The 25,392-nt window shown below is 43.8% G+C and overlaps 1 protein-coding gene across 5 annotated transcripts in view; it reads left to right on the top strand.

Annotated features, from left to right (window-relative positions):
• The window catches only part of TEAD1 (TEA domain transcription factor 1), a 791,559-nt gene that overhangs the window by 666,431 nt on the left and 99,736 nt on the right, over positions 1-25,392 (top strand). For all 5 annotated transcript variants that reach the window (XM_069623630.1, XM_069623632.1, XM_069623634.1 and 2 more), the window contains one exon: positions 3,820-3,993. In XM_069623630.1, coding sequence (XP_069479731.1) covers positions 3,820-3,993 — 174 coding nt within the window. The remainder of the gene's footprint in view (positions 1-3,819; positions 3,994-25,392) is intronic.

Here is a 25,392-nt window from a genome sequence, read left to right as displayed (position 1 = left end):
AAGGAAAAAGGTGAACGAGAAGCTAGCACACTCAACCCTTCCATTCACAGGTAAGGGTCATTCCACAAAGCGTACAATGTCCACATTGGCTGTCATTGCAAAGACACCTTTATATGCCATTTGCAATGCTGCTACTTAGAGTTCAGTGCACACATTTGCATGTCCCTACTGTGATGACAGAACAGCACGGGAAGATTCAGTGGTGAGTCAGGCTATACTGAGAATTTGTATTTACCACTGTTCCTCCAGTTCACTTGTCACCATCGTCAGGTACTGTCACTAGTCTAGGCAAAGCATGTGAGTCTAAACAGATTCACAAGCCTCAGAAGGCAGACCTTACCGCGCCAGTAATAGTATTTCCAGAACCTATATCTGGTTAGAATCACACCCTTCCTACCCATATTACCATACCCATATGGTAACTGAAGTACAGACACTTACTCACTGCTTCCTAGCCTTGCACAACTCACATCATGTTAGAAAAAGAAAAACTGAGGATGTCGACATGGGAACATCATGAGTACCTGCACATGCAGGGTAGGTGTAGTGTGACAGGAATGCCCCTGTTGGCACCTTTTTATGGTTTACGGTGGTGGAAATACACGATGAAATACTCTGGACCAACCACAAGTTAGTGGCCTATGCAAAGCATATATATATACACATGTGTGAGTGTGTACAACGAGTCAACTTCTAACATATCTGAAACCCATTGTCGAGATATAGAGAGTTAATAAGGCAACTGTGGGTGTGTTTTTTTCTGTTCTTTACATGTGCTGTATCTGAACGACAGCCTGAACAAATCAAGAGGTATGCCTTTTGATGTGGGCCACCAATTTCCGCCTGACATGAGTGTGAAGAGGGTTGTGACATGGCAAACATGTGTATACAAGAATCCATTCGAGAATGGCATCCGCCCCTCTTCTTACAGCATTCGTTTTTGTATACATCTTGGAGCCATATTATACCTGTGAACCAAAACCTAAAAATGCAGATTTATCCTGTATTAAGGAAACAAAACTGAATATGTTTGCCTTTAGTACAGATTTATCCTGTATTAAGGAAAACAAAACAGAATGTTTTGCCTTTCAAACCACTATGTTGCTCTTTTAATCATCTCATTACTAAGCACTGACTAGAAAAACCTGTCTCCTGCCCATTTTCTATACATTCTGTTTTGGCCAATTAATTCAGAAGTATACCATCAAACGTGTAACACCAATCCCCCCTATTGCTTTTGCAACCACTAAAATATGTTTTTATAAGTGCAAGAAAGAGCACATGAGGGGGTGCAGGGTGGAAACGGGGCAGTTTAGAGAGGGACAGGGAGTTCAATATTTCTTTTGGACCAAGACACCAAAAAAGTGTATTCTGAGCTCACAAGGGTCTCTCTCTCGCTCTATCTCTCTACAATTTCGAACTAGCATTACACTCTGAAACACAATAGACAACATACTCAATGTCACAATGAAATTCTATTCTTCCTACAAACTGTCCCCATCACATTAAAATCTATATATTCAAAGCAGAAATGACAGAGCAAGTCCATGACTACACTTGTGAATCAAGTCTGTAATGCTTATAATCTAAAATTGCAAATACCAATGTTATATACACCCTAATATAAGACAAGAACAGATGTTAAGATACAGACTGTTACTATATTAGGTATGTTAGGTTTCCTACGTTTTGTAGAGGGCAATCATGCCATGGGGAGGTGGGGGGGAGTCCAATTGTGCTTTCAGGTGAACTAGAGTACAAACAAAACCAAGCAAGCCTGATAGGAAGTTACAAAACAGAAGGTTTCACTGGTCTTTTGGTTGATTGATTGATGGCTGGAGTTTAACACAGGTGAACAGATATCTATCTGCATTTTATCACCTATTTTAGACCATGAAACAGCTTTTTTTTTAATGCATTATATGAAGCAGCTTCAAACACGTGTTTGCAACGCATTACAAGCGCAAGCTGTATGTTTTATTATTTTCATCTAAACCTAACAACTTGAAGATGTCTTACATTAGAGTAAGCAAGAGTCCAAGTATTAAAGGGTATGCCGACTCGGCCCTGTAAAGTATCCCCTACCATACACATGAAGGATATCGCAGGTCGTCCAGGGACTTGTTAGTTTATTTGGGTATGATACTCCTTAGTTGCATCCAATATCCTTATAACGTACATCAGGAGGTGCTTTATCCTACACATTATTCCAATCCCACTAATACTTTGGCTGAAAAGGGGGATGCTAGATGAAAATTTAACAAGGGTGACTGGTGGATCCCTTCATGCTAAAATTATCTGGGACCTCATTGCAGAACCTTTGCACCATTGCAAGTGAAATTTTGCAAGGGATTAGAACGAAGGCAAACACTGCTGTAGTGCATACAACATATACTTTGATAGCAGTTTTGCACTAAAGCAACATTTGTCCTACTTTTATATTTTTTATTGTTGTTATTTTGCAAAATTGCCTTTAACAAAAATGAGCAATAAGAGCAATATACAGCTTCATTACAAAACGCATAAAAAGAATTCACGCTAAATGTGTCCTAGTACTAATCACACTATTATCACTAGAGTAAACATTGGGCCTCATTACGAGTATGGAGGTAGCCATGCTGCTTTTAGCGGCACGGTTACCCCCATACCGGGTCCGGGTTCCTGGAATGGGGAAATACCGGCCTATTCCGACCTTATAGGGCCCAGTAATTCCTTTCCCGGGACCCGGTACATCCCCATTCCCATTTGAGCCCCCATAGGGCTCAATGGGAATGTGGAGGATGCTAAAAACGGGCCCCGATGTTAGCATCCTGGTCTGCTAGCGGGTCCCGCTAAGGATGCCTGGTTTTACTAGACGTCCTTAGCGGGACCCGCGAGCAGACCTCGTAATGAGACGGTAGAGGGTTAACGGTGCCGGCAGCTCTACCGACGCCGTTAACCCTCTACCGCCTGGGTCGTAATGAGGTCCATTTGTGCAAAAATACATAGAAAGAATACGAATTTGTGCTGGAGCAAATTTTATCCAAGTGCTAATACAGTTAATTTCACTGCCACCAGTGCAAAGCTTTGGCGGTCAGACCCCTTCAGTTCAGAAAAATGAAGAAGCTTTTTGTTCACTGACTTTAGCAGCCAACATGTACAGAGATATTTCACGTTGTCACAGATAGATACATGTATGAGGCTTTTGAACGAACCCAAGCTGAAAAGCCATTGACAAGTGCAAACTACTTTTTGTACTGTGCACATATCCTTCATTTTCACAGCCTTCACAGTTTTCCAACTTTCACACTTGTTAATTGACACACCTTCTGCAAAGCCACACTATTTCCTGTACATCCAATCCATTTTTGGGTGCACATTTTCTGTTTAAATGTTTGTTTAATTTTTTCAGGAATCGCTGTCATTCTATACTGTGTCCGCTGATCTTGAAAGACGGGCTGCACAATGTTTTTTCTTCTCCTACCTTTTATATCAGTTATTAGCGTTGGCATATTTTCTGCATTCATTGGGCGTTCATGCATTGTGGGACTATTTTGTAGGTGACAGTATTTTTCCAATATTACCACTGACTAAGCTTTCAATGCTAACACTTTTGAACACACCTCAGGAAGCGCTGAACTGAACTTGTGTTTATTATCGCCATGGTATTTCAAATGTACTAATAAAGTGACATGTGTGTGTGTGTCTATGTGCATGCGCACCTGTGTACCAGTGAGTGTGCGCGTGCGTGTGTGTTTGTGAGAGAGAATTGCGGTAGTGTTACCCGTGCTGGCAACTCCTACTCTTTGTTTTATAAATAATTCTGCTTTTGTCTTGCAGTACAACAAACATCTCTTCGTGCACATTGGACAGGCCAACCACTCATACAGTGACCCTCTAATTGAATCAGTAGACATTCGCCAAATATATGACAAATTTCCTGAAAAAAAAGGCGGTTTAAAAGAACTATTTGGCAAAGGACCTCAGAATGCTTTTTTTTTAGTCAAATTTTGGGTAAGTGTAGTGTTTGACCATTTTTTTTATTATGTGTTATTTATTACCTGTATGTTGTCACCGAATACATGTTATGCATACTTGCAATTTCTAGAGCCATGTAGATTCAGGATTTTTGTGTGTTTTTAAGTTTGATGTGTAACAAGATCAGCAACGATCGCAAATTTATTAACTTACCTATTCACATGTAGCATAACTTGAAAAAATTAATTATTGTCCCATCAGTAATAAAACACTAAGCCACCCAGAACCTGAGACTAGCCTGTTTTGGGGGGTGAAGTGGAAACACTAATTATATCAGCTAATATATGTTCTCCACAGTTCCAGAGTCTTGAATCTGCTCGTCTCTCATATCCGGAATCCATACCCATCGCATCTAGATGGAATTGTTAATATTAGCATGTCCACACTTAGATAGAATTGCAAATATTAGCATGTCCACACTTAGATAGAATTGCAAATATTAGCATGTCCACACTTAGATGGAATTGTGAACATTAGCCTGCGTCGCATCTAGATAAGATTGTGAATGTTAGCATGCCCACACCTAGATAGAATCCTGAACATTAGCCTGTGTCGCATCAAGATGGAATTGTGAACATTAGCCTGCGTCGCATCTAGATGAATTGTGAACATTGGCATGTCCACACTTAGATAGAATTGTGAACATTAGCCTGCGTCGCATCTAGATGGAATTATAAATATTAGCTTGTCCACACTTAGATAGAATTGTAAATATTAGCATGTCCACACTTAGATGGAATTGTGAAGATTAGCCTGCGTCACATCTGGATAGGACTTTGAGTGAAGGATAGCATGCCCGCGCCTAGATGAAACCTGATTGTTAACATGTGCCACACTTGGAGCTGTGAACACCGGCCTGGGCCGCCTCTAGATAGGATTGTGAAGGCCAACAAGTGCCACACTTAGACAAAACTGTGAATGTTAGCATGCTAAAAGTCAGGTAACCCACTAACAAATATAACCTCAAACTCTGCATACTTATCTCACCCAAAAACTCACACAACCATCTCTCGCACCACAAGCCGCACGCACTTCACAACACATAAGCCGGAGCAACAGCACACGCGGACTGACACCGATCCAATACCTGCACCAAAGCTCAGCACCCGGTGTATACCGAGTTGAAGCTGCCAACAGAACACCACTCCTCTCACTATTCTACTCCCTCTTCACCTTACTAACCCATCCCACCTTATCGTTTGCAGATCCGCCAGAGCACCTGGGGACCAATTCCGTTTGTGACGGTGCGCGGTACAAATACCTTTAACATTTAACCCATGCAGGTGCAACATACATGTGCGTGTACACCCTGTGCAGCATGAGTTACATGTTATACCTCACAGTATAGGGATCATTTTATGAGAAGTCCACATTTCAGGCAAGGGACCACCAATGTTAGCACTTACGTGCTGTCAGATCGCCTCCATGCAGTTTTACAGATCCACGAGCCAGAGTTCACAAGGAAAGATTAAAACCGAAGAAAACTCGCCTTAACGCTTTTATTTTCCACTCCATCTCTTGAAGTTAGCAGACAGTGTTTCTAATGGGTTCCTATGTAATCCGCCTGGTCTTCACCAAATGCAAAACCAAGGCTTAATTTCTAGGAATCCATTCATTGCACATCTGCATGATAATCTCAAGGTGGTGTACAATGAGGGACAGCCAAGCAGAGATCGTCTCTTTGCTCCATACACTTCTTCCGTCTCGTCACTGCTGCAAAATGAGGCAGAGCAGGAAATGCAAACATAAAAGCACTACACCTTGCTTTTATGCTTCTGTGTCCCACTGTCTCCCATTTGAAATGAGGTCATATGCCTTTCATTGTTTAATCTGTCCCCCTGTAAAGAAAGACGTAAAGACATGCAATCCCACCGAATACACAATATGGGCTGATTCGGCTGGGTCTGCGACAATAGCAGAGCTGTGAACCATGATGAGGTCACTGAGTTTGACTAGCAATTTTGGAGGTCATTCTATATGGGTGAACCATGATGAGGTCACTGAGTTTGACTAGCAATTTTGGAGGTTATTATATAATGGGGACCAGTATAGCAAGACATAAAACCAAGGCATGCATTTATTTACGCCTTGCTATGCCTCTCTGAGAGATTATTTTACAAGTGTTTTGGAGACGGAAGGGAAATAAGTTTCCTCCTCGTACTTCCTGCTCCACCCGCAAAACCTCTCTGAGATATTCTTGATGGCATACAAAATGTGATGGGTCTGCAACCTACGGCTCTATAGATGTTTTAGACTACAACTCGCATGACCTCTAACCATAGATTATGCTGGCTAGGGCCACTGGGTTGTGCAAACCAAAACATCTGTAGAGCCACAGGTTGCAGACCCCATACCTGTGAAAATCGGAAAATGACATGCCGAGTGTTGTGGCTGGTAGAACGTGGAATGCTGTGGGAGTAGAACTGGAATGTGGATGGAATGCACAGGAGAGAAAGGCAGACAGTTGATATGGATGAATAAAGAAGGATAGATGTGCACACCGTCTCTTGGTATTATTTTAATGTAACTAGAATTGTATAATGGAGGTATACAACACCGAGGACACAACAGCACGTAAGTGCTAACGTTGGAAATTAGGACCTTTCAAGAAATGAGCCCCTTTGTGTTTACTAATACCCATAAAGCACATTGGTTGCGCTTTAGTCCAGAGAGCCTGATCCGGCCACTAGCACACATGAGATTCCAGCAGCTACAACATCACTGACTTTAGAAAACCTTTTCAAGTGAGGTTGTCTAAGACCACCACCATAGATGGTACCTTTACGAGTGTTGGCATTTGAAAAACCAAAATAAGCAGCTATGTCAGATCCACACTATCCATCTCAAACTCAGCTTCTAATCAGTAGATCACTGAGTGAGATAGGCCACCAGGTTATCCTGTCTGGACCAGGGTGTTTTGGTCCCCGTCTCTGAAAGAGATAAGCTATTAGTGTATGTGGTCTCGACCAGGGGATTTTAGGACCGAAAGCCTCATTTGTGATAGTTTTTCAACATAATCATCAGTCAGATGAAAATAAATAACTCATTGCACAGTGACCATTGAAGACGAAGACAGAGAAGTGCTAAGTACATGGCTGAATCATGTTGTTGTATTAGAGCATGGGGGAAGCAAGTATGTATCATTAAGCATGATCCATGTGCTTAAAAGGTCCTCTCTTTGGCATTGCAGCTCTACTGACTGTGGTACTGATCCTTTTTAGCACCATTGTTGCAGTATAACATAGAAATTGCCACAGCAACGGCTCACTCTGTCTCTCAAAATCAAGTTCATAATCTATGTTAAGTGTCCAACTCAGTAAACAAAACATGCCTTCTGTGATGGATGTTGATGCTGACTTTCAGGGGGCAGACATACCAGCCCAGACACCCTTTCCAGTTTACTGCAACCCCTCTGATTGTCCCCAGTTGTATAGCTTCCCCAACTCTGATTGTGATTTCTATAATGTCCTCCATTCACTTCACTTAATTGAGTCCAATCCTATCTCACAGCCTGGTTCCTCTTCTCTCAATCAAGGTAAAAAACCATAGTTAGATTTTTTAAAGGATTTTTAGCCAATCAACATCTTTATAATATTGGATGAGCTGTTATTCAGCTCTTACTGTTACATCTATGTTTATAGGGAGAATCTCATCACAAGGTGAGCGGTGGTCATAATCAGCCTTGTAAGAAAGGATTTACTAACAACTAGTGTACTTACATTAACAAGGCGGTCATTATGATTGCAAACAATTATTGACCTCTTAGATCACATTAGTTGTTGTTTGTCATTTTTATACTAGAATTCAACAATTTGTCAGATGTTTGTTATTGTGTAATTATGTATATTGCATTCTTTAATCTTTGATAGAAATGTTCTTCACAAGGGTAAGTCATATTTTCTGGCAACCCCACCCAACCACTAAAGTGTGCCATATTATTTCAGCCAAAGTTCTTATTTGACATTTACCCCCTCCAGTTTATGAATATGGCTTTCACCCCCTAAACGGGGCGCGGACATGGCCAGCCAGCTCAGGCATGGTAGGCTCAAGCGAAGCAAGGGCCTCCGCAAGGGCTGTGAGCCGTTACCGGCTATGTCCACACCCCCGCTGTGGGGGAGTAAGGTGGAAGCCATTCGGGGTGCACTTTTTTTTTTTTAATCAGGAGATTGGCTGAGGGAAGAAAACAAAATGAAAAAATTTGGGTGTTGCTATGGGGAAAATGGTCTCAGTCCCTTTTCCATTTCTCTGCCGACAGCTGCGATCGGAAGGCGAGCAGGGACTGGAACTCAAAGCTCTGGTCCCGTAGGTAAGTTGGGAGGGGACGAGGGGGTGGGAAGGGGGTTTGTTGGTTTATGGGGGTGCAGGGAGGTGGGTATGCAACAGGGAGAAGCTGCCTGCTGCCTTCTCACATTAAAAAAGAAACAACAATAGCACCACCCAAGTAAGGGCTGCATGTGGTTGGAACAGCGGGGAATTCTTTTCTCACCTGCCATTCCAGCCATCTGATTGGCCAATGGCTAAGAAAATCAAAGTCTGTCTACCATTTTGCTGCTGACACGTGTTTTCCTGAAGTGCATTATTATCCCCTGGATCAGTGGAGCAGAGGGGGAGTGGAGGCAGAGTGACTGTGTGGTAAGAAAATCACAGTCTGTCTACCATTTTTGCTGCATACACATGTTTTCCTGAAGTGCATTATTATCCCCTGGATCGGCGGAGTTGAGGCGGAGTGGAGGCAGAGTGACCTGTGACCGTGTGCAGGGTGCACGGGAGCCAGTCGAGTCACTCTGATACCACAGTACTCTACTACTCTGCCACTTGGGTTGATGCGGCAGGCAAATGCTTTTTGGGCCGAATTTGTGGAGGAGGAGGAGGCGCTGCCGGCGGTGACTCCCACAATGGTCGCAGAGACAGCCGCTGCAATCGAAAAAACTGAACTGGAACAGAAAACTGCTACCACTTCTCCAGAGCCAGCAGTAGCAGTTGAAACAACTCCGGCGGGGGACCGTGAAAAGCAACGCAGTAGTCTCTCCCAGCAGGACATGAGGGACACGAAGGATTCCACTCCAACTCTGACTCATAAGGTGAGCTCTGAACTGTTCAACGTGACTGAAATAAATACATCGGCTCCCAGCTGTCACCCGCCCCCCTTTAGCGTTGACGTCCTTGTGGTCTCTAGTACGGCCAAGTACATGGAGAGAAAGTCGGCACTGCAGGCTAGTGTGCGTTCCTCCTTGGATCAAACGTTGGCCCCGTCCTGTGCTGCAAACTCGGTAACTGGAACCGATATATCTAACCAAAGCCCAATAGAGTGGGGAGGAGGAGCGCAAATGTTAAGGACATCAAACGCCGCCAATGCTGTGAATGATAAAGGCGCAGTCCTCGAAGTGACAATACCCCCTTCCCATGGATTGGCAGATCTGGAGGCCAACGGTCCAGGGTCTGTGATTCAAGTCACCGTTTCTATGGAGGGAAACGACGTGTGGGGCGCTTCATGGAGTTCACCAAAGACTGACCATACAGCACCCTTGCAGCTGGGCACTGTGGGTGACCTGGGAAGAGAGGGGTGGGGGCCTGAAAGGAGTGCAAGGGTTGATCATTTGTATGACAAGAATACTAAAGGATCCCATTTTACAATGCCTAAAGACAGCATTCAAGGGAGCAAGACATCCTACTCAACTTGCTTGCCTACCGCCACCTGGAGACCGATGGGTTTAGCCCATAATCGTAACATTACCAAGAATGTTTTTTCTTATAGAAAACATATGAGCAAAATCTCTGGTTCTCTGTTACATAAACCAAAACCAATGGAAGAGATTCTGGACTATTTGTTATTGCAAGGCAGAATGGCAGTGGAGTGCTCATTTCAACCTGACCCCCTATTACTTTCAACTGAAATGTACCCGATAAAAAGACAGGGGCTAGATCAAGCTGTTACCGGCGCCCTAAATCCAGCAAATCCAACAAGGGGTGAGTCGAAACTTAATGACGCCCTTTACGAGCCATCGATGTGACAGTCAAAACTGGCATCATTGACCTCCACTAATTTATCAACAACAACTAACAGGACATCAAAAACTGGCCTTTACAAAAGATCTAGACTAGACCCAGTGGAATCTTTGTGGGCAGATGACAAAGTGACTACACCCCAGGCTGCGACGCAAACATGCCCAGGTAGGAAATAGACCGGATAGAGAGAACTACATAGTACCAACACAAGGGCTATTCAAACGAATGTGGGAATCCCTCCAGCAGTACAAGGAGAAGACAGTGGTGGTGGTTCACATAGTCCAGATTTCCAAACATTTCCAAACAACCACGACTCTAACTTCAATAATGAACCCTTTAATTAAATTATATGAGCAGGTTGGGGAGAAACTGAAAGACCAGACAACCATGCTAGCAATGCTTCATTCAAAGGCCATATTCATGTAAGGTTTTGTCACAGGGGTGCAAACCAATTTGGAGACTAGTATGGCAAAAGTAGCGGAACTACTTCATACCATCTTAGACCCGATCATTAAAGAAAAGGAAAAGGGAAGAGCTTCCATGCTTTTGGAAGGGAATGAAACCCACCACTCGCACATGGATCCAATGACTCGGCCCTCGCCTTTAGCAAACTCTATTAAGCCATTAACTCGGCAAGACGCCCACGTGAACCAGGTGAATCTGGTGGAACGAGAGAAAGAGAACACCCAGACCGCAATGTCACAATCTGGCCAAGTCGCTCTGCCCATTAAGGAAAAAACAAGCAGCATCAATGGCAACAAGATAAGACATGGACTAGAGGGAGATTTAATCCTGATCCTAGCTCCATCCTCTGTACAAGATCCATCAATTCAGGGTACTGATGAAGTGTTGCCTGGCAAGGGTCAAACGGCCAGCCCTGTGAAGGGCTGCTCGTCACCAAAGAAGAAACTATGTCCTATCTTTAAAAAGAAGCAACAAGGGACAAAGGATGGTTTGCTAGGGGAGGTGGAAGACGCAAAAACAACAGAGGGGACACCAGCACCATTTCGGCCGAAAGCTCGTGGAACCATGACCAGAACTAAAAACCTACACTAAAACAAGATCAAGTGGAGTCAAAGCGTTCGTAAAAATCAATAAAACAATCGGAGACAAGTAATCCCATGCCAGCTGTACCCAGGCTGATAGAGAAAACACAACTATATTAAGTGGCTGCGAATCAAGAAAGAGTGGAAGAACCAGAGGGTCTAGACAACACAGCGTCTATAGACCTATGTGATATGTCGACCTACTCGATTTTGTAACAAGAAGACAGCGAGGCCCCCGACGAATGCTGGGGCTTGAACGACTGTGTAGTCGAGGAGCCGACTAGATTACCAATGGTAGCCGACAAACTGGCCTGGGACAAGAAGCCACAGGGGCCTGTTGGCTTTGTGGCATCCACCTTGGACATAAACAAAGGCTCAGCCAGAGCACGGAATCCTTGTATTAGCTGGAAGGAGAGCTGGGTGCTGATGGGCACAGAAAAGCTTAGCATCACTAACTGTGCAATCGCCTCATTGGCCTTGAACTAGAGAAGAGGCAGGAAGGAAGAGCCACTTTCATATGAAGACAATAGTCATATGTGGTCCAAGACAGTCACTGAAAATAGATATTCTTAGGACAGGGATACAATTAAATATTAAAACAAAAATCTATCTGTGTTCAGATGCAGCCCAACCTGTTTTTTTTCTTCAGATGTAAAACAAATACAAGACATTCCTCAGTGGCAATGAAGTGAGATAAGGCGTAGGTTCTTTTAGGATTCAGTAGAAGTGCCATGAACTAAAAACACAGAGAGAAATATATACTGTGTTAGATTAAGTAGGTACTAGGATTCTTATTAACATTACACCTTGAACTTGGAGCATCCCCCAATATACAACATATGTGTGTAGGTACCTGGCAATGTATCCTATTCATCAACATTCTTCACTCTGAATGTGGAAGCGTTTTCACCAAATGCCACCAAATAGGCTACTCTGCAAACCAAACAATACAACAGGGTTTATTTTACTAAAAAGTTTCATAAAGAGTGTTAACCCATACACTCAGTGTATAATTAGCAGTGAAAACAGCAAAAGGTATTTACCCATTGGAGGGAGCACAGCAGGAAATGGTCAGTGTGGGTAGATGGGTGGCATCAACTATTTAAGGAAGTAGCCCACAGTTGTAATCTAAATGTAAAGACATAAGGACCAATGTCAACAAGGGCCTACAAGAGACAACCTTGAATAGTATGTTAGGAAGAATAAGGTGTCCACCAAGAGGGTCCCAAAAACTCCCAATTGCCTGCTTATGTATATCCAGAGACATAAAGTTCTCACAGGGTGCCACTGCATGAAAATCCACACTAGGTTTGTAAAATGGGCGCTCTTTCTTAAGTAGACCGTGCTGTGGCGTGCTGACGTCATTGCGCAAAGACGCGATGGTGTCATCAGTACTCATCGCATTAAACATTATTGTGATGGTCCGATCAAATGGCTGGGAGTCCAACGTGGAGTTGGAAAAAACAACGTGAGGCCATAGGTAAAATAGACAATGGGCCTCATTACAAGTATGGCGGTAAGGCAACAACAGCGCCGGTATCGCTACCGGCACTGTTGCTACCGTACCGCCATAGTAGGAGTTCTGCTTGCGGGTGCCCTTGCAGCCACCAGGTCTGACCTGGCGGCCGTACCGACACCCTATTGGTCTCAAATGAGACTGGGGATGTACCGGGCCCGGCAACTGCGAAAGGGCAATTACCGGGTCCGGCTGGGCCAGAATAGCCCGGTAATTGCCCATTCGCAGGTGCCGGACCCAGATCCGAGTTTGGAGGTAGCCTTGCCGATAAAACCAGCAAGGCTACCTCCAACCTCGTAATGAGGCCCAATGTTATGGAGTACACCCAGCAGCACACCATATCATGATAGAGTGGGATCCAGTCACTTGAGTTCCAGAAGGATGCCTGCCAACTTTTAGACAAAACTGTGCTCTAGTAGACTTTGCACCGCAAAATTGCACAGGACCCCGGGCATTTTTCTGGAATTGCTGGCCGTGGAGGTCGCAGCTCATTCAGTGATGGCACAAAATGCAATTCGTTTTGGGACTTGTTTGGCCCACCAGTACAAGGGAGGAAGCTGTGTGCTTCGGGGATTCCTTGACACACAGAGGTTGAGTTTGGGTCTGCAGCAGTTACTCAGCCAGCTCTGGCATTCGCTGGAAGTGGCTGCAGACGTCCGTCTTTGTTTTCTTCTTCTTCTTCAGTTCCAGTGGTCAAATCTGAGTTTCTGCTACAGTGCACTCTTCTTTTATGCACAAAAACTGGCTGAGCCCACCAATGCATTCATTCCAATGGGAACAGCCAGCCTCCCAGCACAAACTGATTCCAGGCAGGCAGACTGCAGAACAACGACTGGGGGAGTTTCGGTCACCTCCCCCACTTACTATACTTTCAGGCATTCAGAGATCCTTGGTAGGCTTTCTAAGGGAACCCTGATAAAATGCCCATCAAGACCTCCCTCACTCAAGCAGATAAAAGCTAAAAAAAAGTCATCAAGAACAGGGCTTAAAAAAGTACGGCCACCATTTTAGGCAAACGGTGACCCTTGTGTCCCTTACCCCAGCTGCAAAGGCTGTCTGTGACTAAAGTCCACAAAATGTTGTGCAAAAAGGTCCACTGCCATCAGTCTGTCAGGCACACTTGTAACAGTAACTAAAGGTTACTGGAAAAGGGAGACAATATTTCCCCTCCGCACTCCACTTAAGGTGGGGGTGCTGATCAGGCAAAATAAATTACAGGGGGGACAAAAGGGTGTCCCTGTGCTCTGTTAACATATGTTAACAGAGCTAAAATAAAAAGGAAAGCTCAGAGAGCTCCTAGCAACATAGGAAGTGTGATGTGCTGCAATAATAAAATGTTGATAGCAGAAAACATGGAAGAAAGCATAACACCAAAGTAGCACAAAGAGGTCAAAAGTGTTCCCAAGGTTAGAGGAAAAGAATTAGTGTGTGTGGAAAAGGGTTCCCACTCACTCAGCAGAATCAGTCCAAAAATGCAATAGTCCATCAAAAAAGCTGGGGGACTCACAAAGTGGGGAGAATTTCACTCAAGAAGGAACATCTACCTAACAACCGCACAATTTAAAACCAATAGTGCATCAGAGCAGCAGTGTATATTGGCCTTTAAGAAACAAGAAGGCCTCCGTTTGATATACCTAGGACAAAACAACATAAAGTGATTCATAGGTTTGCTTGTATCCAGACAGCCTGGGCACAAATCTGTATGGTCTAATCCCCATTGATTGGTATATATTGCTAGGGGTAGAATTCTTCATCTAAACTTAACATAGTCGTCGTGCACACCTAAGGCAAGGATGATCTAAGTACTGTTCATATCCAACAGCACATTTACGATTGCAATACAAAGCTAGTGTAACAGAGGTCACATTACTGCTAATATCTTCTTCCAGGAATATGTGACAGATTACAGAGATTAATTTGTTCTTTGGCAGTTGTGATAATCCCAGGATGTCATCACTGCTTGCATGGAGAGAGCCCCTTCCCATGAGGCCAGGGAGGTTAGGGAGGTTAGGCTGCTACATGATAGGAGGAGAACCCCCTGTGGGACCAGTGACGACTATTGTGGGAGAATTTGGTATCCTCCTAGCACCTACACCTCTCCTTCACCACCACTCTCTCCATCCTTACCCTTCTACACTTCTCCTTCAACACCACTCTCTCCATCCTTACCCTCCTACACTTCTCCTTCACCACCACTCTCTCCATCCCTTCCCTCCCATCCCGTGTACTTCTACAAGACTCAAGAAGTAGAAAGGACTGAGACGAGGACGAATAGGAGTAGTTATCATGAAAATCCAGGGGAAGGGATTAATTCCCCCTACCTTGTGTAACTTTGAAAACAAGCCTGAGAAAGACCAGGGGAAGAAAGTGATTGCCCCTGATACTTGGGAACTGTGTTTTTATGAAATAAGAAAGACTGTGAAAGAAAAGGGGAAGGAAGACATTCCCCTCCCAATACATTTTTGCACGTTGGGAGGAGTAGCCAACTTTAAGAACATTTGAGTTGAATAGGAGAACAACTCTTTGTGTTTTCTCATCAGAAAATAAGCATTGAATTGGCATCCAGAACCAAGGAGTCATCCTCCAGGATCAAGAAGACACCCAGTTCTTTCTTAGTTAATCTAGAGGGCAAGGGGTGCAAATAGGTTTGGACACAGGACAATGGGTTTTTCTTTATTGGACATCCTGACAGATTCCCTAGTCTATTTGGTTGAGGCAGGGCATTCCGTCTTAAAAATAGGGCAAGATAGGTTTTCTTTTTCTTTACTTTTATACATTAAAAAAAGTATTTGCAAACAACCATGCCGCCAGTGTGACTCGTACTTCTTCACCCTTTTATACATTATACTGACTGGATTTATCCGATATTTGTTTACAGCCATGTTGAGTTAATAGGTTTTTTACATGATTACACCATGGTAAACATTTGCCGCCTTTTTGACCTAACACATACTGCAGTGTCTAAAGATGGGGTACTCCAAACATGGATCCAATAAAACAGTGGCCTGTCTACAACCACTCGTCCGATGTAGCTAATACCTTATGTAGTGGATTGTAGGTGTGCCCCTTGGGAGATTCACAATTCTTTTTAGGAAACAGTTTTCAGTGACCTCTATTGTCTTCGTTTTTGTCTTAGCACGGCTTGTCTAGATTGCATTTTATGTATTCCGAGTGCTGGGCATATAGTTCCACCACCATGAGCTTTCATTAATCTAACTACGGCCCCCATTTTGTCTGTCTAGTGTTAGGTTAGCCATTCGTCTAGTGTTAGGTTAGCCATTCATGCTACGTCTGCATGAAAATCTCATGCCGGTGTACAATGAGGCACACTGGTGAGGCCGAGGACTCCACAGCATCTCTGCTCTATGCACTTCCTACGGATCAAACTAAGTAGCCCTCCATGACCCATGCTAGAAATAGAAAATACTTATTTCTAGCATGAATTACTTGAAATAGTATGTTTTCTATTTCTAGTGTATCTGCTGCCAGCAATTGAATAAATACTATGTCTAGCGACGGCCCACCCACTTTAGAGCTATAGCAATGGCATTTCTGTATTGCCCTTGTTGGACTACCTCTAATAGAAATATTGTTTATTATATTTCTCTTGCAGACGCTCTCGGCTTAGAAATAATATTTACTCAGTTTCATTGTGGGCAAGCACTCTGCCATTGTGCAATGTTATATCACCTCTAGTGATTTCATATTGATGACATGTTCTTATTACAAGAGATTTGCGACTTTGCATTATAGTTAAGGTTACATTAAACTGCGCATACGAAAATGCTAAATATTTTCCACTGTAACTTTTGTTCCCATTGATACTTAAACATGGTTAAAATTAGCACTTTAGCTGCAACGACACAACACAAGCAAGAACATGAGGGTGTATAATGCAATCTCACCAATATTACAATTTTAACTGAGACAATTATATGTTCCAATTCATATAATGACGAATCTAAGCAAAATTTTGCAAAATAATGCACATACGTAATATGACATAACAGATCAACAAGAAAAACCACATAGATAAAACAATCTTTGGTTTGTATTAAAAGCTACCACCGTTATAACAAGCAAATCCTGCTACCAAAAGACAAAATAAAAGAAAAAAAACACACTCAAAATCCAGAAAACCACACCTCCTTATAACTGAACATAATCCCTAAGTGTACTTCTGTATCAACTCATGCACCCCTATAGCAATAAAAGTGTGCAATGTAAATGACTCTCTTCTTCCTTTGTGTAAGAGCCTAAGCAACCAATGCTTACACCATGTCATCAGTTAGCAGACACAACAACAAAAACATAAAATAATATTGATGTCCATTCATAGTATGTCTTCAAGTACATATGCCTAATCAAGTTTCGGCTGATCTATCTTTGGCATACAACTGACATGAACACAAAGCCAACACACTATTGATTTCCTGGGCATAAGAATCACTGCTGACTCCAAGGGTATACACACAGCCACTTTCAGAAAACCCACTGAAGTCATCTCAGTACTTTTTGCCACCAGCGGTCACAGGAAGTTGGTCATTCAGAGGCACAAGTGACTAATAAAAGCTCCTACAAACCAACTCCCAGACAAGACTCAGCTATTACTTCAGAATTGAGCCCAGATCCAGCAAAGTGTTAGCGCATGGTTCGAGTTCAGTTCCCCCTCCCAAACCACTTTGTGGTAGTTAGCTATATCTGTATCATTTTGCGGAAGGTAACAGGCAGGGAACAAGTAGTGACTTGCTGTGGCCCAACAGTGGCAGGACACAGCACATAAAATCCAATGTGAACATTGAATACTTCATGGTGGACCTCGCTGCATAGGCGGAGACTTATGGATGAGCCTTCTTCTAAATTGCCTATTGTTGAATGACTGAAAAACAATATGAGATGGGAATCTTAGCTACCTTTGAGGCCATGGGCATTGTGGAATAAGTCAATCTTGATGTCCCTCTGAAATTTCAGGATGTTCTCCTTGAATATTAAATGACAAGGGCGATTGTTCCTCAGCTGGGAGCCCTGAGTCTGTCCCCATGTATTTATGTAATTTGCAGTTGATCTGATGGATAGTAGGCGGTTTATGCAATTGTGATCACAGGGAAATTATGTTCTTTCACCAAATGTATTACAAAAAATAGCTTTCTCACATTTGGCACTCAATGTACCTTCCTTTTTTAAACAAAATGATGAATACCATTGATAAAAAAGCAACCAAGTATTTAAAAACCTGATCGTCATTGTTCCTCACCGTATGTAACCCCACATAAAATTAGGGGTCACTAAGCCATGTTGGTCGCTGGTGAAATACATTTATTTTATTTCAGCATTCCTTTTCATTTCGATGTAAAATAATGACCCAGCCACCTGTAAAACTGTAAGCATGCTTTTTTACAAGACAAATGTAATTGTAATGCCCCTGTATTGCTTGTGGCATAGGTTGAACTTACAGCAGTCTTTTATGTAACCCTCATATGTCCAGCTGTATACTGTAAGCATTGCTTTCCTGTTAAAGAAAAGCACACAAGTAAACACAGGCACCATTTTAGATGTACCAGTTACTTGATTTCCCACTTTATCTAATGACCACCGTTGGTGTGTCCCAGCAGGGGAACACATGGCCGTACCCGAAGAGATCCTGTCTGGAGATCTGTCTGTCACCCCTATGGTAGCAGTCCTTGTGATTCAGACCACTTGCTGCTATATATAAGAGAATGTCTGTGATTTTTGGTGGGATTTTAGGGGTACAGGACCCCAGGAGAATTGCTATCCTAAGCAATATCCAAAGTGCTGACTTGGGCCTCTTTCCTCGCTCCTTTATAAAAACTTCATAATACAATGCTATTTGGATTAATGCATTGCTTAATGGACTGCGTACTTCATGATGTTTATGCCAATGATCCTTGACACTTTTTTTATTAACATTAAAATAAGAATCCCTTGTACAGACTTTTCATGAAAAGTAAATGCACATGTGATGTCATCAATGACATTTGTGATGTCATCTTTGATGTCCTGGGTGTTAGTCTTAGCAGTGCACGGTGGTGGCACGAGTTGTGGTTGCTTAGCTTACCATAACTGCCGAATTTCAGGGGTTTTTCGGTTTTACTTTGAACCATAACGTCCCTTTAACAAAGTTTTTTCACCGAATTTCACAGGTTTTTAGTAGCGCAACTTAACCATAATGTCCCCTTAACAACGTTTTCTCATTGAATTTAATAGGTTTTTATTAGCGCAACTTAACCATAACGTCTACGAACATCTGACTTCATTGCGGACCTTCTGGACAGTGCCACATGAACATATGCTGGTGCGTGGCATGATGACGTATCTGAGAACCCGTCCGCACTTCACAATAAGATCTTTGCTTCGCGGACAGTTCGGAACTGCATTTTCTGCTGATCTAGGAACTTTCAACTTCAAAATTTCCCTTGCTCAACTCCAACACCTATTCCTACTCATCCATTAACAATTTAGTACACAGTACATACTTTTAGCAAAACTGCTATTTATCTTAAAATGGAATCAGCTAATGCCATCCCTCCTCCCCAAGAGACACCACCACTGCTGTAATCAAGGAGCATGAGAAACACTGCCCCCTACCTTAGAAATAACACACGCGCAACATTTTCCCCTGTCCACCTGCCTCTCCTTATTAGTGTTTGGTGCCTCTTCCCTCATTTCCCTCCCCACCTTTCGTTGTAAGCTCTCCTGCCAAAAAAAGAAAATGCATCCAAAAACAATAAAGGAGATGTTCCTTTAAGAACCACCTTTCACAGTTAAAAAATAGAACTAAAAAAAACTTGTAGACTCCATCTACTTTATATTTCTCAGTAAAGTACATAGATTAAATAATTTCCATTTGCATTTTGTGTTATGCTAATGGGAATATTGTGGTGTTTATCCCCCGTTCCAGGGATGGAACGGTGGATACTGGCCTGGTAGCCCAAGTTATCAGCCCAAGCGCAGCGAGGGTGGATAACGAGGTCTCCGGACCATTATCCCCCATTCCAGCCCCTGTAATGGGGGATGAAGGCCATTAGCACCCTATGTTCCCAAAGTGGGAACCCGGGGTGCTACAAAAAGGATTTTTCTTCCTACACCGGGACGCCTGCAGCGTCATCTTGGAAAAATCCTTTTCCAAGATGGCCACCATGGAAAGGGAAGGCGGGGTTCCGTACAGGGCCCCTCTTTGCTTTCCATGGCAGCCTGACGAAAGTTAAAAGAGAACCCTATGACCATATAACCACAAGCACATTTTTCTTCCCTTTCAAACCTATCCCAATTTCGAATAACTTTACCACAAAGCCAGTCGCAGATGGACATGGCCACTTTAACCCCATGTGTTGTCCCTTGTGGTCATGGCCAGTAGCCTGATTGTCCGGATCTTGACCTTATTCTATCACCCGGACAATCTGGCCACTGCCCATGGCCACAGGCTACACCTCAGTCACCAAAGGTAAATCATTATTTTTTTGTAACTACATTATGGCAAAACAAAATCCATTCAGACTTTACGCAAACATTTATATCTAGATCTATAATCCTTTTGCAAACGTTTGTGTAGATTTGTCAAATGGCACCACATTTATAAGCCTTTACAATATTTTGGGACCCCTCTCTAATTTTGCCCCATCTTGACAAAATCCCACCAAACTTTGCAAAAACATTTATATCTAGATCTATTATCAGTTTGCCAAAATAAGTGTAGATTCGTCAAATTGCACCTCATTTATAAACCTTTACATTATATTGGAACCCCCCCTCTAATTTTGCCCCCCCTTGAAAAAATCCCAGCAAACTTCGTAAAAACATGACTATCTAGTTCTATTATCAGTTTGCCAAATTAAGTGTACATTAGTCAAATGGCACTTCATTTATAAGCCTTTACATTATTTTGAGACCCCCCCTCTAATTTTGCCCCCTCTTGACAGAATCCTATCCTCTTTCTTAGTTGCTCATCCACTCCCCTCAACGCCACTAGCGGCACTTGTGGGGAGCACAGAGTCGGGTTCTCCATGTCCTGACATGCCTTGTGCCATGTCTTCCATCCTAGTTCTAGCAGCTTCGATCGTCCTTTTAACTCTGATTTGGGCAGCCATATAATTTCTTTCAGAAAAAAAACGGTGCGCATTCAGACCTCAGCAGTCTGAAATCTGCTGTTGTGTATTCAGTTAGCCACTTAGCTACATACTGTAGCTGCTCGGCCAGATGGTATATCTCGAAGTTGGGCATCTTTATGCCCCCCTTCTTGTACGCGTTTTGTAACTTCCATAAGGCAATCCTAATTCTGGTATTGTGCCAGATAAAGCCTCTACATAAGCTCTGTGGTTTACCAAAGAAGCGTTTGGAGAAAATATATGGGATCGTTTGGAGAAAATATATGGGATATTCACAAAATAGTGCAACAGCCTAGGCAATAAAAACATTTTCAAAAGTGCCACCCTTCCCATCATAGCCAGGGGGAGTTTAGCCCAGAACCTCATGCTGTTTTCAATGTTAGCTACTGCTTTCTCTGTGTTATGTTTGTGTTCATCTCCTATCTCATGATAGATATCGATCCCCAATTATCTAAGCGTTCTAGTCTCCCAAGGTATTTGCAGAACTGGCAGGTTTTCTTGCGCAATTCCTTTGTATCTCCCATGGGGAAATATGCACGACTTCTTGGGGTTGACCGCTATGCCGGAGAATAACGCAAATCGTTCCATTACTTCTAGCATATATTGCAGGTTTTCTTCTGGATACCTCAGATACAGCAGCATATCGTCTGCATACAGTGATATTAGGTGTGGTCCCTCTTTGGTGTGGACCCTTACCCCTTCATATTGTTGTCTCTAATATATCGCTAGTGGTTCCAGTGCTAGTATATACAGCAGCGGAGACCATGGGCAGCCTTGTCTGGTACCCCTGCTGAGCTGCCATTTGTCTGAGATTATCACCCCCTTTTTAACTCTGGCAAGTGGTGAGCTATATAACAGTTTCACCCACCTCAAGTACCCAGGCCCCATTCCATATTCCTTCAGGGCCGCCATCAGCCAGGGCCACCTTACAGAATCAAAGGCTCTCACCGCGTCCAGTGAGACGATGGCTACTATGACGCGGTGCAGCCTTCTATGATTATCCTCCTACACGGAACATATCCAGTCTGGTCATGATGTATGAGTTTGCCTAAGACCAATCTAAGTCTGTTTGCCAGCACCGCCATGAGTATTTTACTATCTTGGTTTAGCATGGATAGTGGTCAATACGACCCACATTCTGTGCATGGCTTATTTGGTTTGAGAAGCAGGATAATTATTGCCTCTCTTAGGCATTCCGGTATTCTCCCTGTCTCGAAGGCCTCATTTAACATCACCAATAGTGGGGGGAGCACTTCCAACCTATATGGTTTATAAAACTCACTAGGGAGCCCGTCCGCCCCTGGGGCTTTGCTAGTGGCTAATTGTCTGACCACTGTTTCTAACTCTTCTAATATAATGGGGGCGTCTAGATTCTCTTTCTCTTCTGCACTCAGTTTAGGTAACCCAATGTCCTCTAACGTCTCCCTCATCTCGTTCTCCTCTGCCTCTCTGGTGTCTTTGTATAGGTGTTGGTAGAATTTAAGAAAACCCCCGTTTACGCTCTCTTTGGTATCCAATATATGGCTATTCTCTCCCCTTATCTCTCTTATCGCCGGTCTAGGTGTCTCATTTTTATATAGCTATGCCAACAACCTCCCCGGCTTATCTCCACCTGCGTGTTGCCTTTCTATGTATTTCTTATAGTTAAAGTTGCATAGTCTCTCCCAATGCCCACCACATTCTTGTTGTAATAGGCTCATGGCTTCGACATCGTCCCGTGAGGTGTCCGCTTTATTCATGATTGTTACCAGTTTCCTCTCTGTTTCCTGTAACTCTTTTATTATGTCTCTTTGGAGCCCTTTGGATTTTGATATAGCTGCACCCCTCACCACCAACTTAAATGCCTCCCACAGGGTACTTTCCGATGCTACGCTTCTGGTGTTATTTTCAAAATATTCTATTATTTCCTCCCTCAGGTCCTCCCTGAACTCCATATCTTTCAGTGCTTCGGCTCTGAGTCGCCATGTTGGGATCTTAGCACTGGGGGGGTGATGTTGCCACGTTAGGATCATGGGTGAGTGGCCATTCTGTGCATCCAACCAATTCATAGCCTCTTCCGGAGTCTCAAAGAACAATGCCCTGTTTTTATTAAATACTTTCAGCTCCGCCGGTTACATCAGCATGTATTTATAGCTTGCTTCGCGTAATCTTCTCTTTACTGCTCCAAAGTTTAGTCGCCTTCTTTGAACCTGGAGGGTTTAGTCCGGGTATGCCGTTATTGATGCAGATGCTCTCTGTATTGTGTCCCCTTTTCGGAAATGTTCCAGGATTCTTTCCCTGTCTCGATAGTTTAGTATCTTGGTGATGATCGGCCTCGGGGGGCTCCTGGTGCCAGTTTCCTTGTTAATGCCCAGTGTGCCCTTTCCACTGCAAAATCTTGGGTGAGTGCTCCTCCTTCGATTTCTTGCAGCAGCATGGTTTCAATATAGTCTGTGGGGTTCGATTCCTCCTTGTCCTCCAGGAGCCCTATTATATGTATGTTGTTTCTACGGGCCCGTCCTTTGGCCTCCTCAGCTCTCCTCAGGTTGCTCACTTGTTGGCGCAGTGTGTGGATCTCCGAAGCATTAGCTGCACAGGCAGTTGTGTTCGATGTGACCTCTATCTCCAGCTCGCCTGTGCGTTCCGCAATCGCTATCACGTCTTGTTGCAATAGGTTAATGTGCACTTGTACTACATCAATCTTGAATTCGAGGGACGTTTTAAGGTTGGTCATGGCTGCTTTTAGTTTGGTTTCCCATGCAACCATTAGATCTGCTATCGCCTCCAGGATCTGCTGATCACCTCGCCCTGGTACTGTATCTGTCTGCAGGTTTCTCTCTTTGCTTCTGGCTCCTTCCATCGATTGTGGTGTTTTAGTATAATCCTCCATGGTGGGCTGTTTCCCTTTCGTTTTAGGCAGTTTGGATGCCACCTCAGTATCTCCGGGTGTCCTCGCCTCGAGTAGTTGGGGTCTGAGATTCGGTTGTGCAGACTTGCGCCGGCTCGTTAGCACTTGATTCCGTTTTGGGGCCACCTAGTTGCACTGGCCTGGGTCAGAATGCCTTCCCAGTTGTTGGTGCCTTTTTGGTGTTTAGTGGGTATGTGCACATCAATAGCATAAGGGCCCCTTTCTTTATGCCACCCGTTTATAGTTTCTGTTCGTGGCTGCTGTTCCTGAGTCTGGGTTCAATAGGTGTATTACATCCTTTCTCAGGGGTACTTCTCCTCACCAGCGTTGATTGTTTCTCACTTTTGTTCTGCTGAGTGTCGTTTCATGCAGCCTTCACTTTTGGCTGTGTTAGTTCTTGGGCCTCTGGGGCAGTAACGCGTTTGCCAGTGCAGTATGAGGGATAGGCGTCAAACTAGCCTCAGTAGTTGAAGCCCCATCCCCTGGTAGCAGTGGCACAGGTCACTGAGCCGCGCTTCTGTGCGGTGCAGGGCGGGTGCTAGCCCTCACTTTATCCCAGCAGGCTTTCTTCAGCGCCGCCTGTTGTGTTTCTTTGGGCTCCCTCTCGCGCTACCATGCGCTTACTGTTTGTGCTTGTCAGCCTTCTGGGGGCTCAGGCTCGTTCGAGTCTTTAATATCTTTAGGTGGCCATCTTTTCTGGGCTGACGCTGCAGACCCTTGTTTCTCCCTTTGCTGATCACTCATCCACTATTGTACAGCGTCAGGTTCTCTTTAGTGTGCTGTGTGCCCCTCACCGTTTCATGGCTGCTCTCCGTTCCAGGACGTGGCTGCATTAAGTTTTAACAAGTGATTTTTATTTCCCATTCCTCTCCGTTACCATGCTTTCTGCAGAGCAGCGGTGTCCACTCTGCAGGCGCACTGACTTGTGGGAACGAATTTCCATTGGTACCGCTCAGTGTTGCACAAACCTCCGTTTCACATCTATGTATGGTGTACGGCGGGAGCCGGCTGTCTCTTTCTTCTCATGGGCATATTCTGGCACAGCACAACTGTCCTGCCAGATGGTCGCTTCCTCGCTCTCTTTTCCCCTTCTTCAGCGCTCACCACACTGCCGTATCTACTATTGGGGTCGCAGTGTGTCCAGGTCCTTTGTGTGATTGAGTTGCCATCTTGTCTGCACGTCCATGGAAATCTCGTGGCCAATCTTTTGCAAATATCTCTTCACTCGATGCATGGATCTGATCCCGACTTGGCACGCTGTATGCTGCACACTTTCCCATAGGTTCTTCTCCCTTTGGATTTGTTTGCTCCGGGGCCACCCATTCTCTTACATGGCTAGTTAGCCACGCCCCCGGGTTCTAATACTTATTCCATGTATTATTAATCCACTATTGCCTAGGCATATTATCCCGAATTTTAATATTGGTTATCATCAATTTTGCAAAATAAGGTGCATAGTGCATATCGCTGTCTGTAAAATTACTAGCTTTTTTATGAAGTGCATATTGCTAAAGTGCATAGTGCCTAGCAGCATTTATAGAGTGCAAGTTATAGTAAAAGAAATCCCACTTACCGACTTACTCTTCCTGAGACATCTGCTGCACATAACCAATGTAAAGAGTCAACACCATGCAATAACATGTTCTAGTGTGCTTGAGAAGTGATAGCGGAAGTGGGCTGGAGGGCCCCACTGCCCAGGCACCACCAGGAGGGAGCAGTGTGTATTCCCTCTCTAATAACTGCATAAAGTAAAACCTAGGGTAAACCCTGTCACCCAGTGTTTACTCCCAACAGGAG

The sequence above is a fragment of the Ambystoma mexicanum genome, chromosome 11 (assembly GCF_040938575.1).
Source record: "Ambystoma mexicanum isolate Mex_15411 chromosome 11, UKY_AmexF1_1, whole genome shotgun sequence".
Classification (NCBI taxonomy): Eukaryota; Metazoa; Chordata; class Amphibia; order Caudata; family Ambystomatidae; genus Ambystoma; species Ambystoma mexicanum.
Note: the sequence above shows the minus strand (reverse complement) of the source record. Positions and strands in the feature narration are given on the sequence as shown.